The 17,535-nt window shown below is 39.2% G+C and overlaps 1 protein-coding gene across 22 annotated transcripts in view; it reads right to left on the reverse strand.

The window, feature by feature from the left end:
• Positions 1-17,535, reverse strand: part of MYCBP2 (MYC binding protein 2) — a 232,347-nt gene that overhangs the window by 40,389 nt on the left and 174,423 nt on the right. For 18 of the 22 annotated variants that reach the window (XM_061630039.1, XM_061630037.1, XM_061630046.1 and 15 more), the window contains 13 exons: positions 16,769-16,938; positions 15,539-15,783; positions 14,035-14,202; positions 12,611-12,768; positions 11,680-11,879; positions 8,137-8,286; positions 6,965-7,125; positions 5,180-5,336; positions 4,600-4,824; positions 4,081-4,146; positions 3,008-3,247; positions 1,827-1,925; positions 729-809 (listed from right to left, as the gene is read on the reverse strand). In XM_061630039.1, coding sequence (XP_061486023.1) covers positions 729-809; positions 1,827-1,925; positions 3,008-3,247; positions 4,081-4,146; positions 4,600-4,824; positions 5,180-5,336; positions 6,965-7,125; positions 8,137-8,286; positions 11,680-11,879; positions 12,611-12,768; positions 14,035-14,202; positions 15,539-15,783; positions 16,769-16,938 — 2,120 coding nt within the window. The remainder of the gene's footprint in view (positions 1-728; positions 810-1,826; positions 1,926-3,007; positions 3,248-4,080; positions 4,147-4,599; positions 4,825-5,179; positions 5,337-6,964; positions 7,126-8,136; positions 8,287-11,679; positions 11,880-12,610; positions 12,769-14,034; positions 14,203-15,538; positions 15,784-16,768; positions 16,939-17,535) is intronic. The other 4 variants (XM_061630038.1, XM_061630057.1, XM_061630059.1 and 1 more) reach the window with 1 other exon arrangement.

Consider the following 17,535-nt stretch of genomic DNA (forward strand, 5'->3'; position numbering starts at 1 on the left):
AGCAACAAAGGCAACTACCTGAGAAACCTTGAGGAGCATCTTGGGGAAGGCAAGGTCTTGCTGGGATGCATCCAAAAGGTCCTCCAACCAGAGCAGGAAAGCCCTGGCAAATACTGATTGTGATGCAGCAGCTTGTACTGACAAGGAACAAGCCTCATGAGCATGCCTTAGGTTTATATCCAGTTTCCTCCTAAACGGGTTCTTAAGGTGCAAGTTTTACTCTTAAGGAATCTAAGTACTACACCCAAACACACATAATACCAAAACCAACACACAGTGATAGACACACAAAAAATGGATTTAAGAGGTCTGAGCCATTGAGAAAAGGCAGAGCTCACAAGCCTACAACCACATCAAGAGAAGGCAGAAACAAACTTGAGTTGGAGAACTATGGAAAGCCAGAAGATTCCTGCAAATTTGAACAGCAATTCTGTCTTCAACCACCTGACGTCATCTACATGCATTGGAGAAATGTTCAGTACATCTTACCACTTTGTATTGTAAATCAAGCACATTAAAGCTTTTCTGAAGTCGTGCTGAGATGGAGAAACACTTCTTCAGGGGGTCTGGTACAACAAGGCACGTTAATGGCTCCTAGTTAATAGGCTCTCTCCAATGGACTGGCTGTTTCTCATGCTGAGCCTCCCTCTCTCCTGTGCCTTGGAGACAACATATCCATACATGTGTAATATATTTAACACTGTAAAAGGTTACTATAGCAAACACACCTGCTTTTGCAAATTAGTTAGTTTACTTCTGCTGAATATGATTCCAACCATGTGCTCTTTCAGGTCTGCGTCTGAAGTTGCCTTTAAATGGAAAAGTTAACATTTGATGTGACCATATGTTTCATATAATAATTTCTGTAACATGAAACTTAACACAGTTTTGTTTCTCTTACATATGCTGGCATTTAGCAAAACAGAATACCTAGCAAAAATAATTCCAGTGAAGAATACATATACGTAACATATTTTCTTCCTTTTTTTAAAATAAATGCTTGAATAGAGCAAAAAACTTACTCTTCTAGTTTTGTTCTAAGAGTTTAATGCTGTGGACAATACCGAGCTTCCAAGGGCAGAATTGTGGTCTTGCTCCCCTAGCAAGGTAAAATCCAGTTTATCTTCCTCAGGAAGTGAGGATGTCTAGAATTACAGAAGGAGCTAGACTTTTGGCTCTCTAGCAAGGAATTGGTGAGAATAACTTGCAGGCTAAAGTTCTTAGCACCAGATTATTGTAACTTTATGACTTGGTCATCAGAGGCAGGAGACTTTTGCTCTGCTGCAGTTATGACTTACTTCTAAGTACACATGGTTAGGATTGCACAATAAATCCTACTGAATTCAGTGGGACATACTCCCAGGTAAATGGGATTAGGATTGCAGCTATTGTCTTCGATTTTTAATTATTTGGAAATGGTAACATGGTTGGCATTTGCTTATCCAAAACCCTCCAGCAAAAAGAATTTCAGCTGCTTTTTGCAGGACCTGCAAATAATAAATTGACAGAGTTTCTAACCCTATGAGTTTGTGCTCTTCTTCCAAGCAAGCAAGAGCTTATGTGTTGGCCAGTGTTTGACAGAAAACTCAGTGAAAAAGCATACAATTCATAGCCTTCTCTTCTTGATGTCAGTCAAAACCAAGGAACTAGGGCTATGATCCAAAGCAGCAACACAACAAACATGGCAGAACCATGTTGGGAAAACTACTTCGGATTTTAGGAATATCTGGTTAAGAGGAATGCAATCCAACATGCAAAGTAAAGATTTACTAGAACTTGCATTACTAGTTTTAGTATCATAGTAATTGCACAATACAAATAAATACATTGTGTACTTTTTCTTCTCCTTCAGGTGAAGACAGCAAAGCTTTTTCTTCTTGTTCTGGTGTTGGCTCAGCATCTCCAGATATGAGTTTTCCAAAGACCTAGCAGAGAACATGAAAGAGATAATATAACTGTAGAGGTGTAATATACAAGCTTTTATGCAGTTACATTAACAGTTTCAAAACTGTGTGCGGTTTGCAGTAGATATCTAATTGCCTAAATGGGCAAAGGACAGAACTTGTGCTGAAAATGAAGTGTTTGTGAGAGCCAGTGTGGTGTAGTGGTTAGAGTGTTGGACTATGACCTGGGAGACCAGGGTTCGAATCCACACAGCCATGAAGCTCACTGGGTGACTTTGGGCCAGTCACTGCCTCTCAGCCCCAGAGGAAGGCAATGGTAAACCACCACTGAATACTGCTTATCATGAAAACCCTGTTCATAGGGTCGCCATAAGTCAAAATTGACTTGAAGGCAGTCCACATCATATCTGACCTGAATAAAAGTACTAACAAGGGCTATAGTCCTCTACTTGTACAAATTACTGTTCTAATGGTATGAAAGCAGCATGTACTATCACATAAAAGCAGAGATGGCATTTAACTTGCAATTAGTTGTATGTCAGTACTAACTAAAGACCATATTTTAAGGTTGTATTATAAGGCACTGCCTTACCATAAGAACACATGCTACACTAAAACATACACATACTGAAAAACAGAAAGAAAGAAAAATACATATGTTTATGTGGTAGATATATACATAATACATGGCCAGGAGGAAGAAGGAAAATATGAACAGAAACATTAGCAAATGGTAATGTTTAAGTAGTGGGCAATTTACAACTACTAGCAAATCAAGGTTTAGAAGCACAAGAATCAACTTTACACAAGCATCAAAACAGAAAGCAAGACATTTTAATTTTAACGAGCTATTACATTTATATCTCATCTTCCCTCCAGGGTATTCAGATTGGCATACATACATTGTGTTTTAGTCATTATTTTACATTTTGTAAGTTGCTCTGGATTGTCAATACTAAATGCATACACAAGGTTTCCATACAGTCTTTCATTAAAAAAGCTGCAGACATAGTTTCAGAAATCAAACTACACAAGTCACTTTCGTATCATGTATATGATTTACAATGCCAAAGGAGAGTTACTGTGATAATTCAGTGCCTCACCTGAGATGTGATGAGTCTGAAGACTCGCAGTGTCTCAGCTTCACAGTTCCTTTGCTGAGCTACACTTGCTGAGATCTGGCCTGCTATTTTGATGCTTTCACCATCCTTCCATCCCAACACTTTCACTTGTCTAACTCTGAGAGTATTCTCTGGTCCCTTTAATTCAATTTTGATGATGTGGTTATCTCCACCCGGTAGTTCACTTGTTACCCAGCCAATATGCCTTGAGTCCAAGTCAACCTAGAACACAGGAATATGAAGACAGATTTGTAAGGGGGAGGAGGAGACATATTTAACTTGATGACTTGCATTTATAAGTAACTTGTTCAAAAGTCAGGATTTAACAACCTGGTTCACATATCCATATTCATCAGTGACTGACTGCACCATCAAGCGATGGCTGGCATGTGTTAATGGGCTATCCTCACAGGTATCACTTTCAAGCCAACCTATGTCAACTCAAGACATTTGCTTGAGAGCAATCAAGTGATTAATATGCTAATGTGAATCAGGTCAAAGATGGACCAAGAGTTTCCTCTTCTCTCTGTATATAGGACTGGACAAATTTAAAACTACAATACTTGACTTCATTTATTATAGGCACAGATAAGGAACAAAATACAACACCTGAGGGAATGGAAGATACTTATTCCTTTCCCACATCTGTTTGCTTCTTCCAGTGACATAGCAAAGAAATGATGCAAGAAGATCTAGTGCTCATTTATGGAGATTTTGTAAAATGAATCTCTCAAACAGCGTGTTAATTACACATGACTCCTGCTTGCAAACATGCCAAGTGAAGATTTCTGCCACCTCCAATATGCCACATCTAATGTAAATCAGATCCTATTACACAATTACATATTGTGCTATTTTATATTGTTTTGGTTTATCTATTGTACATATTGCACTTTTATTGTATATTTATTTTGTAATATTTGTAATGTTGTTCACCAATTTGGGGGGTCTCTGGCCCAAAAAGTAGTTTATAAATAAAATATGCCGTATAGCTACTGCTATCGTACATTACTTTAAGAATTTAGATGCATTCTTCCTCTTAAACAACTACTCACCTGTTTTATTCTGCAAAGATCTTCTACTGTTTTCCCTGTTAAAAAGGTCATTGAAGTCACTTTGTTCTACAAATAACAGGATGAAACAAAACAAAATACATGCTTTAAAAGTGTTTATAACACCAACAACACAGTTTATAGTAAAGGACATTAATATAAGCATTTTTATAACTGGAAACTAGGTAGTGGAGAAAAATTATCTTAAAAAAATGAAGAACTATGCTGGCCAAAAATCTTTAGAGTTTAGCAGTTTTGTTTCATGTGGGTTTGCTCACTTGTCTGAATCAACTGAAGCGACCTGTTCTAGATTTTGCATAATTCTAGTGGTCTGGTCTATATGGGGACTATGTATGGAGGATTCTCTCTTTGAATTCACCATCCCTGCATTTAAACCTAAAATATATAACTTAATTAAATTCACTCTCCACAGCAGTGCAAATTTACAAGAGGAATATGTAAGCTCTGTTATTATTTGCGTCAATAAAATTCATTTGGAAAATGGCAGACAATAAGATTTACCCCTAGATCCCGTGAGTTGTCAACGTGGACAGACACATATCGAGCATTAATTCCTTTTACACAGTTAATTGTAATATTTTTAGTCTTATTTTTATCTTCATCTCCAGATTCCCAGAAGGTTTCCGTTGACCCATCTGTCAAACTGCCAATCATGGCTGGTCGGCTTGAAGTTTTAATATCGACGATGCTGGTTAAGTCTTTCAGACATATTACTATACATGATTCCTGTCAAAACAGTGAAGTTTCAGCGTCAAAGAGGTAACAGGATCAGTCACTACTGTGGTACAAACTACTCTCTCCCACATTCACATTTTTTTCTTGATTCATTTAAGTGAAGGACTGGAATGAATTGAGAAAGCTGAATTTTGAAAGTTCTCTCAAAAAAGTAAAGTAAAAATAAAGGTGCTGTTTCTAACATGAATATAGACTGGACAGCATGCCAATATTCAGATGAATCTACCTGAAGGTATTTAACCACATATCACAATCTAAGCTTCCTCCCAATAAGTCTATCATTAAGTGACTGCATACATATATGCTAATCTATAATTTTCATGGTAACTTGAGAGATATGATTTACCTGACTAATAGCTTCAAAACCAGACTGGATGCTAATACTAAAGCTTTCTTCACTGTCTCCATCATCAGATTTCGACAGAATGTTGTTAATGTGGTGAAAGACATTGCTTTGGTGCAGAAATTGGTGATCCGATTGCTTAAATTTAAGACTCCAGCATCTGAAAAAGAAGTTAACACCCTTTATTCAGTTTAAAAGCATCCAAGCAACTATCACTAGAGAATACACCACCTTAAGACACTGAACAGCCAGCCATGGCTCCACTAAGCAAAAATGCATTCCATTACCTGTTGTGTTCTGATGTTTCTCCATATGGCAAATATATCCCTTTAAACTATTAACTTACGTATCTCCATAGTAGAGTTCACAAGTATGCAAAACTTTCATCCATTTGAGATTCAAGACAAACAATGAAAAAACAGGGAAAGGTCTGAGATCTAGAGGCTAACAATGCTTGAAGGACATTGCCGGTTTCATGAATGCCAGTTTCATGTCTGTCTGTCTCTGGAAGTAACATATGAGGTCCTAGATCAGCCTTTCCCAACCAGTGTGCCTCCAGATGTTGTTGGACCACAACTCCCATCAGCCTCAGCCAGCATTGCTAATGGTCAGGAAAGATGGGAGTTGTGGTCCAACAACATCTGGAGGCACACTGGTTGGGAAAGGCTGTCCTAGATTAATATGGGCTAAGTAAGTGAAAAGAGTACAGCAGAACTGATAAAGGGGCTGTGTTTCATGAAAAAAGAAACATCTGTCTTTGCAAAATGCAACATACACATACCCTTGGTGTTTTATCAGGACAGAAGAATAGACTATGAAACAGGATGAAAATATTTACATATTCAAAGTGAGGGCAGGAAGCATTGCACTCATTTTGATCTAGCTTCATGATTGTTACTCAGCCAAATCTGAAAGAAGGCTACTTAAGAGCAAGGGCAATCCTTCAGTCCTTACGCTGATTTGGCTTTATAACATACTTATATAGCCAGACAGGATTATCTGACAATGAAGTGTCATTATGATCTTTGATTTGTTGGGAATGCCTGGAAGAAGTCTATTTTTTGTTTTTAAATGGTGGGCATGAAACAACTGCAAACACACAAGAAAGATGTAAGCAGGGGTGGGGTGTAGAGGCAAAAAATCCTCCTACTTGTCCCTTTCTCCCTCAGCATTTTCATGTTGAAAAATTTAGCTCAGCTCTAAAAAACAAGAGCAATGAAGAGCCCTGCTAGTCAGGACAGTGGCCCATCTAGTCCAGTATCCAGTCCTCACAGTGGCCAACCAGATGCCTACAGGAAGCACACAAGCAGGGCCTGAGTGCAACAGCACTCTCCCCATCTGTGATTCTTAGCAACTGGTATATAGAGGCAGTACTGGACTGAGGGATTATTCTCCATACATCCTGGCAAGTTTAAATCCAAATGCCCATCAGCTTGGAGGGAAGGACATAAAAAAATTAAACCACTTTTACTGAGTTTTAAATACAGAAATCCTAATCAATTATTGTATTCAGCTCTTTTGATGCAGGGAACAGCATAGCAGCCTTGTCTTTATACGGGAACAAATGGGATGCTATCATTTTCCATTGCTCCTAAATGCAAGGACAAAACTGTGTGAATATATCCAGTATAACAAACCCTACCAATTACCCTGTGAAGCATCAAATTTCTGGGCAACTGAACACTGCATACTGAAATGTGCCCAACCACATCTAGAGCTGATACCTAAAAATTAAGTGATTTTTTTCTACTTCTTTTCAAAATATAATTTTCTTTTTCTTGTACCTACCTCAGGGCCATCTGTTGTAATGAACTTCCACTTGGGAGAGACATCATGAGGTCAGAGATTGTCTGTAGCAAACGGTGGAAAGTATGGGGTAAAGGATGAGCTGCTTCACCAGCAATCACTATGTCCGACAATGGATGCTCACAGACTCTCGTATCCTTTTCCTAAAATTTAAATTGAATGAGTTACATCTAATAATCTGCCCTCTTTAATAAGGGCACACTCAGTCTAGCTCTTCTTATTATGTCCTCCATTTCCCCTGTATACATTCAAGATCCTAAGCTCTACCTCCAGTAAAATGCTTTTAGAGTTATATTTGCATGCCTTAATAAAATCAAGAGCTTAATTACATGCCCGTATATATTGCAATGTCGTTCAGGATGAAGATAATATATTTTTCTACACTGCAATTAAGATAAAGGCTCTGACAACATGTACCTGACTTAGTTTATAGATAAATATTAAATTGATAGTCTTTCTGCTTTAGTTTTGTCTTGTCTGTAGACTGCTGTATTTTATGCTTTGTTAATATAAATTGGTCATTGATCACAATAAATACAGATTAATTAAAATTACTTTCCTTACAAATGATGTACCCAGCCTGTTAAACAGGAAGCTGAAGCAATTTTAATATTTTTTAAAAAATTGTCTTCACTGAAATACTGTATTAACAGATACAGTAAAAATTACTGAGATAATACAGTAGGGCCCTGCTTTTCGACGTTCCGCTAATACGGCGGTGCCAGTGGGGTGATTAGCTGTAGCGCAGGGAGCTCCAGCCACCATGCTCCAGCTGACAGCGATCATCAGCTGGAGCACATGATCAGCTGGAGCACGGGGAGCTCCAGCCGCCGCGCTCCAGCTGATCGCTGTCAGCTGGAGCGTGGCGGCTGGAGCTCCCCACGCTTCAGCTGATCATGCGCTACAGCTCATCAGCTGTAGCACGCAATCAGCTGCAGCGCGGGGAGCTCGCACACTACAGCTGATCACTGTCAGCTGGAGCGCGGTGGCTGGAATACAGCAGGGCCCCACTTTCTGGCGGTTTTTGCTTTTTGGTGGGGGCCTGGAACGTAACCTGCCACATGAGCGGGGCCCTACTGTATTAGGTGACAGGGGAAAGGTGACACAATTCCACAATGCATCATTACAAAGAACTTGCAAGTGCTTCAACTTACTTGCTCAGCATTTTCTTTGTTTGCTTTGTTCTCCTCATCCTCTTCTTCCTCTGGCTCAACAGGGGCAGGAGTAAGAGAAGCCACAAAATGCCACAGAATATCATGAAGAGATGTTGTTTGAATGACATTACAAAGAAGCCAGTTAAAAGCCTAGAAACAAAAAGTCGTGAAGTTTAAGTGCAGAGGAAAACTGGAGGGGAGATACCAAATTTTAGAAGTCTCAATGGTATTCTGTAGAAAACACATGCCGTTTGTGCAATTCATTATAGCAACAAAGCTATCCCCAAATATTTAAGGCACCGTTATTTTTATTTATTTATTTATTATACTTGTATACCGCCCCATAGCCGAAGCTCTCTGGGCGGTTTATAGTTAACTAAAAACAAATACAATTTAAAATACATCTTTTAAAAAACAATTTAAAACACAATTTAAAAAATTTAAAACAATATTTTGATAGACATTTGCAGCTAACTGGCTAACAACCAGTGCATGCAATTTATGCAAATTAATGAGTGACTTAAAAACTAAACTCAGTTATCCATCTGTTTCTGATAGCAATGTATATGCAATTAAAGCAGGAAGCTCTACACAGCGGAAATAGAAAGAGATGGCATTCTAGATATGCTAACCTAGCAAGTTCAGTTCAGTTCAGTTTATTGTATTTGACTAAAAGCCATCACAACCCAAAAGAATATATATTTAGTCAAATACAATAAACTGAACTGAACTGAACAGCTAACCTAGCAGCACACTCTTATGCATGTTTACTTGAAAGTAATTCCTACGGGCCACATTCATGGATCTTAATAAGCCAGGACTGTTGGCTGATTGTGTTACTGTGAACAGTATTCTGGTGCATGGAACCTCATTGCTCTCACTTGGCTCCTCCCCTGGCACAATCAGGAAAAACAATATGAAGCCACAGTTGACTTTTCATGATGTCCAAACCTGGGATCCTGACTTGTTGCTCTCAAACAAGCTAGAGTTCATAAGACAACCACAAACCATTCTTGAAAACTGGCTAGCAAGTCTGTCTTATTAGAGAGAAACAAATCAGGATCTTGCATCCAAACATCATGACAAGCCAAGCTTAATTGTGACCTTGATAGTTTGTTCTCCCACTCATTCCAGGAGAGTAAAGTAGGAGTAATTGAGATGCATATACCAACACACTGCTTGTTCATGGTAAACCACATTAAACCAGCAACCATGGCTTATTGTGACATGTGAGTGCAACCACTGGGTTTGGTGTGGTGTATATCATGCCTAGGATTGCAGCCTAACAGAGTTACTCTTCAAAAAGGAGTGCCAGGTGGCAGAACTGAAACATGAAACTGCTCATGCTGAATGGCTGTGCCACAAGAGGGAGAGAGCTGCTAGATATGGAAAGACTAAAATTTAAAACAGACCATGAAAAAGACAAATAATTGGGTGTCAGAACAAATTAGAAGCTAAAATGATGAAACTGAGGTTATCATACTTTGGACACATCATGAGAAGTCCTGATTCACTAGAAAAGACCATAATGCTGGGAAAAACAGAAGGGAGTAGAAAAAGAGGAAGACCAAACAAGAGATGGATTGATTCTATAAAGGAAGCCACAGACCTGAACTTATAAGATCTGAACAGGGTGGTTCATGACAGATGCTCTTGGAGGTCACTGATTCATAGGGTCGCCACAAGTCAAAATTGACTTGAGTAACAACAACGAAGTTTACAAATGGTCAGACTCCATGTGCTAATGAGAGATCAGAATGCTCCCTATGCTTATGGACACCACACCAGTCTAATTTAAACATATAGTATAGATTAGAGCACATGTGCTGTACAGAACTAAATATCTGAGAGCCACTTTTGTATATCTTTACTAACTAAAGGAGCATACTACCACGTTATTGGTTTTTTATTTTTTTAAAAAAAGGTCTCTGCATGTCATAACGTGCAATTCATTTTGCATCAACACAGGTATCTCTGAAACTCTGTCTTTTCCTGTCCTCTACCTCAGATCTCTGTAACCCATCTCTGAATTTCACCCTTTTTCTTTCTTCATTCCATTTTCCCCGTCTCCCTGTCCCATCTTTACTCATCCTCAGTGTTCAGTAGTAGACTGAAATGCTTCCTTTCTCCCAGCAGTTCACATCAGTGAAGGAGTCTCAGACACAATTGAGTTGTGCACTATGGCTAACTGAAACAGGCTGCCAACTCTTCAATGCAGCCTTGAATCCATTTAAAAGGAGTTGTTGCCTCAAAGTTAGTGTTGGAAGGGGACTGTGGCAGGAAAAAAGTGTGTGAGAACTAGGGGATGAATACTTTTAATGCAGGTATTTTATTTATTTATTTATTAGATGTATATCCCACCTTTCCTCCCAGTAGGAGCACCAGTAAGCATTATCCCATCCCAACTCCTACTTTTTATGGGCTTGAGTAGTCACAAATGTTTCCACAAAAATCTAGGAAACAGCCACAAGCAAAAGGCCTTTGACGTTCCCTCAAAAAGATGCAGACAGGCAGGGAGGGAAGCTGCAACTGCGACACAAGCCTTACAGATGGCACTGGGAGATTAGTGCAGAAGGTATGCCTTCATATGCAGACTAGATATGGGAGATGAACAAGGAGTTCTCTTATACAGAGTTAGGCAATTGCTCCAACTAGCTCAGTACCTCTCCTGACCAGCAGCAGTTTTTCAAAGTTCAGGAGTTACCTACATGTCTTGCATGCAAATATAAGAGCCCCAACACCATTTTCTTAGAAAATGAGAACCTACTTTGAGGGCAAGTTAGAGCAAAGAAATGGAACTTCCTCATGCCTTTTCTCACTGCCTTTTTCAGGACTTGAAATGGCTTCCCCCAAAAAGTGGTTCCAGTCATTTGTTCCCCCTTACTCACATGTAACTGGAACCCATGGGAAGGACAGCTACCTGTGTGGGACATTATGGATCACCGAGCACCCTTCCCACTGCATTCCTTGCTCCAAATTCCCCTAACTCAAAGGGGTTTCTCATCTAAAAAAGATGGTTAGGGCTTACCATGTTTGCATAATGTGCAGAATCTGTTGCCTGGGACCCTTTTAACTGAAGACGCTAGGGATGAAGTCTGAATGGCTTCCGCATTCAAACCACATTATTTATCAATGAATTATGGCTCCTCCCTATGCTCCTAATAAGTTTAATCACAAGTAAGTATTGGATTAGCAAAGAGAAGTCAAGACAGGCTGCTCGGATTAGAGCAGTATAGGTATTATAGTGATACAAGCTTTACATATTATACAAAGATATACAGTTAAGCTAGATCAAGTAGTCACTGTTATCATGTATTCACTGCTACTGCAGTGAAAGAGGAAATACTGCAGGCAGATGTAGAGGTTGTAGTGTTATGTGCAATTCAAAGTAGAGACAAATATACCATTACATGCTTGTATTGTAACTTCCAGTTTTGGAAAAGGAAGTGTAAAATATCTTGTGTTCTCAACCAGCGATGCTACCATAAGGAGAATCAATTACTGATGTGACATTATTAGGAAGATAATTAATACACTAAATACCTCCATAGCAAACACTCGGCAAGCTGATTTTCTTAAAGCTTGTTTCATTGCAATTTCAAGTCCCTCCAAGTCATGATGTTGGATTACAAATGCCAGAACAGGCCACTGGAAATTTCTCTCTCCTTTGGAAAGAGAGCTGTGGGCGGAGATTAACCGAGAAAGTTCAGGAGATGGATGTCTCAGGAGAGAAGACCCCACTTCTATTTAAAAGCATAAAAATAGGTACACATTAGAAAGTTAGTTTTTGTTGCATCTATCCAAATAAGAACATTAGTATATTCATATTACTATATTAAAAGTAGAAAGTGTACAAATGATCTCTCCGATCACTTAAAAATCTCCTACCACATATTACTTGTTGGGGATAGGGAACGGGTACCTTAATACTCAAGCAAACAGTTTGGTTGCAACAATCTACATTCATCAGACATCATACTTTGGATGTTCGGGCTCAGACATATGCTTTTTGATGGGCTGTGATTGTGGACATTCAGAAAATTGAACGCTTTCAAAAGTGCTCATTGTGCCTAACGGTGAAGATGCTCACTGGCTCAGCATTAACAAAAAAGGCAAAAAGAGAACACTGTAGAGACAAAAAATTAAAAGAAACAGATGAAGAAAAAAAGGCCTAGCTCACATGATCTGAGAAGAAAGCAAAAACACCTCCTAAACTACCACTGTGGAGGTCAAGGACGAACTAAGCAAGAAGGCAGAAGCCATGCCTCTTTGAGAATGTGTAATGAAAGTTTGGGATAGTCTTCCTGCCAAAAACTCTTTTGTTAGCTATAGAAAGTTCCAGCTGGTATTCTGCACAGGTACAGAACTTCATACACAAGAGACCACAAAGACGACAAATAGCATGTACATTCACAATTTTTTTTTAATACACATAGTAAAATACTCTCTCAGTTGGAGAAGTTTTTATCTTTACCTGCATCTCCACTGTTGACTCTCCTTCTGGGGATAGCTTTTACGCGTGCAGGTAGAATGGAATGTTGTTTATCATATTCTGATGCAACAACTGAATATGACCTTTGAAAAACTGTGCGCTTTGCAAGATCCGTATCTGTGATGGGGCTAGTCTCTAAACTGGAAACAAGTCAGTGCACTAATTAAAATCCTTAACATATGCATTTTAGCAACCCAGTAAAATAAATATACTAGTAGCAAACAGGGGGAAACCAATGAGTGCAGTCAATCATGGCTTGCTCCTGGATTTATAAGATTTCTAAAACTAATTTCAAATCCTGCATTTAGGAGTGAACCCTGATTAGTATTAACCACAATTAACTATATAATGACAAACTGTGGTTAAGGGTGTAGGCTTTTGCATGGAGGAGAAAAGGAGAGGAGTTCACAATCCCATGGCCTTCATCCAGGGATGGGAAGAATGTCTGTGTTGACCCATAGAAAATTCATACATGGTGCTGTCTTTGAAGACTGTTCAGAAACTGCAGCTTGTGCAGAATTCAGCAGCTATAAAGCCTTATGCAGTCCAGAACCCCAATACTTCAAGGACTTCTCTGCCCACATGAACCGACCTGGTTCCTGCGTTAATCATCTGAGACATCTCTCCCTTCAAAAGGAGATGTGAAGGGTGGCGACACAACAATGGGTCTTCTTAGTGGTAGCTCTGTGATTGTGGAATGCTCTCCATGGGGAGGCATGCCTGGCACTATCATTATCTGCTTTCAGTTGCTAGGCAAAAACATTTTTATTCACCCAGACTTTTGGACCTTAATTTTCTGCTCATTTTTTTTAGTTGGGTGGGTTCAAGTTGGTTCTGCTCTTTTATAGCTAATGTCAGTAAGTATTTTAGGTTGCTTTTACTCTTCTTTTCACTGTTTGTTTCTGTAAATAGTTTTGAGTCCACCTTTGTGAAAAAAGCTAATAATAAATATAAATAACATAACATTAATATTAATAATGATGACGATGTTATATTGCAAATCCTAAGATGTTTGGAAGCAGGGTTTCCATTTATTGAGAATAAAACAATTAGCTTCTATATTTCTGATAAAATTATAGACTATGTGAACTGTTTTTCACATAGATTGCCATATCAGACATTGCATTCCCACTTTTATTAATATTCCCTAGATAAAGTTGATATCATGAAGGTTAGCACAAGAAATCAAATTCTCCTTGGGTATTATAAAGAAGGTGGTAAAGAGAAATTATTCTTCACATCACTACCATTGGTTTCAGTAAATATAATAAGTAGTTCTCTTGCTACTTTTCGAGAGGTAACTGAGTTATGAAGAGTCTCCAAAACTTCACTAAATGATGTTTTTAAAAAAGACCACAATTTGGTAGTTAGCACACCAACACATAGTAATATACACACTGGAGTACCTTGGTGGCATGGATTTCATGTTACTTTCTGGCTCCTCAAAGACATTAGGACTGGCATCAGGAGTTACAGATATGTACGGCGCAGGTACTGAAGTTGAGCGCAAATATCTCATCTCATCCTGAAAGAGGTTGTCATCTTGATAACCAACAAAGTTTTCATGATGATGTCTGAAAAAATAATTAGATACTACATGTTATTTAAAACCAAACTGTTTTCAGTCCAGTCAGTTATCAACCATCCATCTAAGCGGAGAAACCATATAAAAATTAATGCATTATCCCTACACACCCCGAAGTTGTATTTCAAGTAATTGTCTCTCAAACCAGTTTATCAAAACCATACTGTTACTTAGGCTAAATTACTGTACTTTAAGTTCTGAACCATCCTGGAAGTTTTCAAAATTATTAAGTTTTATTCTACAGCCCCCCTTTCCCATTATTCGAGAGGTAATTGTTGGATGGTCTGACAAGCTGAGCAACAAATTAACAAGGTACAGGAAACAAACCTTACAAGCGGCATCTGAATATGCAGCCTTTTCCAAGGAAGGGAGGTTCAGCACCAAGGACTGCTCCCTCCCCAAAGGATCTTATATGGAGATTCAAACAGATCTCTGCAGAGAAGCCCACTGCTTCTCTCTGCGGAAACCAAGAGAAACTGGACTCCAGTCAGAATCAGCACACTGTAGTCACTTCCAGGATGGTCTAATACCTTCTAAGACTTGTTTTTTAGTAAATAACATTCAACACACATAAATGTAATTATCATAATTAGTAATTACAGTTATTAACACATTGCTTCTCTCAGCTAGGAATATAGATTATTATTTATTATTATTTAGTTGCATTTCTAAACCGCCCTATAGCTAGCAGCTCCCAGGGCGGTGTACAACATGATAAAACCACAATATTTAAAATACAGCAAGTGTGTATTGCGCAGACAATATAAACATCATATAAACCAAGTGAAAGAAAACTAAAAAAAATAAGATTAAAAGCTTAAATACTTTAAAATGCCTGGGTGAAGAGGTGGCTTGTTACCTGGCGCCGAAAAGATGACAGAGAAGGCGCCAGGCGTATCTCATCTGGGAGGGCATTCCATAATTCGGGGGCCACCACTGAAAAGGCCCTAGATCTTGTTACTGTTCTCCGGGCCTCTGTATGGGTTGGGACCCGGAGAAGGGCCTTAGACGTCAAGCGGAGTGAACGGGTAGGAACATAGCGGGAGAGGCGTTCCATCAGATATTGCGGTCCAGTGCCGTTAAGGGCTTTGTAGGTAAGGACCAACACTTTGAATCTGGCCCGGAAACATATTGGAAGCCAGTGCAGTTGGGCCAGAATAGGTGTTATGTGGTCGAATACTTATTAACATGAATACTTTGAATTCTACATTTTAAAGTAATTGCTATCTCAAGATCAAATACATGAATTTTAGGTAAGCGTAGTTATTACTGATACAAACGAACAATGAAAAAATAATTGAATAGGTGTATTTAATTATTTTTACCTTGCTAACGTCTGAAGATAGAGACAAGGCATTTTAACAGGAAAATCCTCTGAAATCCCTTCCTTGACACTAGGAAGCTGTGATTGGAATGGCTTGGAAGGGTGGTAGCACAGAATACTGGGCTCAGCAGCACTGCTCAATGCCAGCAAGAACAATGCATTTGCTTTGATAACTTGATGAGCTTCCATGGTGGGCAAGGCACGAGGTGTCTTAACTTGCATTGGCTTTCTCCGAGACTGTTTGACCTAGAAGACAACAAATAATGCTACTTCATGACCATGGCAGTGGATATTCAGGATCCAATGAGAGGGAACACAACCTCCTGCAAAGGGGTAAGCTCCTACACTGGACTTTGTACAATGCCATTGCTAGATATTGCAGCTTTAGTTCCCCTACTTATACTCCATCCCTTCTTCAATACTCAGCTAGAATGTGTGAGCAAACATGAATGTAAACGCTGCCTATAAGTGTAACATCAAAATTGGGGCAGAGCCTCACAGCTTATATGCCAGTGTAAGCAATTATTCACTGCATCCCACAGAGGTATAACTCAGGGTAGGTGGCAGAACCAGCAGTCCCTATTATAAATGCTTGCTTTTCCCTCTTTCACAGTCACACGTGGAAAGGGGAATGCTGAGAATACAGCACACCAAAATGTGACAGACCCGCAACTGTGACAGAAGCATGTCTAAAAATCCCATTCTTTTTCTGTTTTTGACTCTATGCTTTTAGAACAGTATACATCAGTATTGCAAGACAATACAGTATTGCAAGAAAGTTCATTAAAGGTACTAGCCCACTTTTTTGTGTGATTGTTGGCTGCTTCCCTAACTGACCCACTTCTCTTTCACACTTTTGTGGCATGGGCAGCTTGAGAGAAAGAACAAACTATTTTCCACCTTATAAAAGCTTCCATGCCTAGCCTCCTGAAAAGCAATTCTTATTCATTGCAAGCAGTCAGCGGAGCAGCTATTTACAATCTGGATATAAGGGACACCCAGAGAGAGTAACATCAGTTGCAGGACACGCTTTTTGTAACCCAAAGCCCAATGAGGGCTCAAGCTGCCAGGCCCAGGATGGACCCATACAGTCAGACTATATCGCATTCTGTTTATTACTGAGCTGATGTTAAGGGAAGCAAAACCCCACTGTTCTTAGAAGGCATTCCTGCAACATGGGGCTGACACTGCACAGGCTTGCTGTAAATAGCAAGGAACAGATTAAATATACCTTTTCTCTTGCCGCTGCCTGTTTTTCACGGAGATATTTTTCTCTGCACCGATCACAAACGAGATACCATGTGCTTCCTCCTATGCCACCATCACCACAATTACCAGCCCATCCTCCACAGAAGTGTCCAATGCTGTTATAGCCTTGTCCACCTGCGTAGCGGCCACAACCTTAAAATAATAAGTCATCTTTAATAGTAAGATCTAAATCCATTATTTGGCTTGCCAGGCCATATATTCACAGAGAGAAGTCTTTAAAGGTTCTTGTGGTAGACTCTTACAGATGTAAGGGATCACCTTTACTATTGTTATATTAGTCAATGTAAAGGATGCATTTGGAAACACATCCTCTTGCTTTCTAGATATGAGAATGATTGGGTTGGGTGCTTGATTTGCATATTCACCCTGGGCAGATGCACCTTACTATGATAAGCTTCCGCCAGCCTTGAAGACCTGGCTCTTCAGGCAGGCTTTTGGGGTGGGTTAGGTTTCTTATGGTTATGGTTTTAAATTTTAATGTTTTAATGTATTGTTTTATCTTGTACGTCGCCCAGAGTGGCTGGACAACCAGCCAGATGGGCGACTAATAAATTAAATAAATAATAATAATAAATAATAATAAAGACACTGCCAAAGCTCACAAATTTTTGTTCAGTTTATACAGTTGTGGCATGGAGACCTCCCTTCTGTCACTTTTTGTAACGCTGGTATGGCAGTGGCTCAGGTGTAAGATAGTGTGGAAAATCAACTTTCCAGAGAGCTTGTTAA

This window comes from Rhineura floridana, chromosome 5 (assembly GCF_030035675.1).
Source record: "Rhineura floridana isolate rRhiFlo1 chromosome 5, rRhiFlo1.hap2, whole genome shotgun sequence".
Classification (NCBI taxonomy): Eukaryota; Metazoa; Chordata; class Lepidosauria; order Squamata; family Rhineuridae; genus Rhineura; species Rhineura floridana.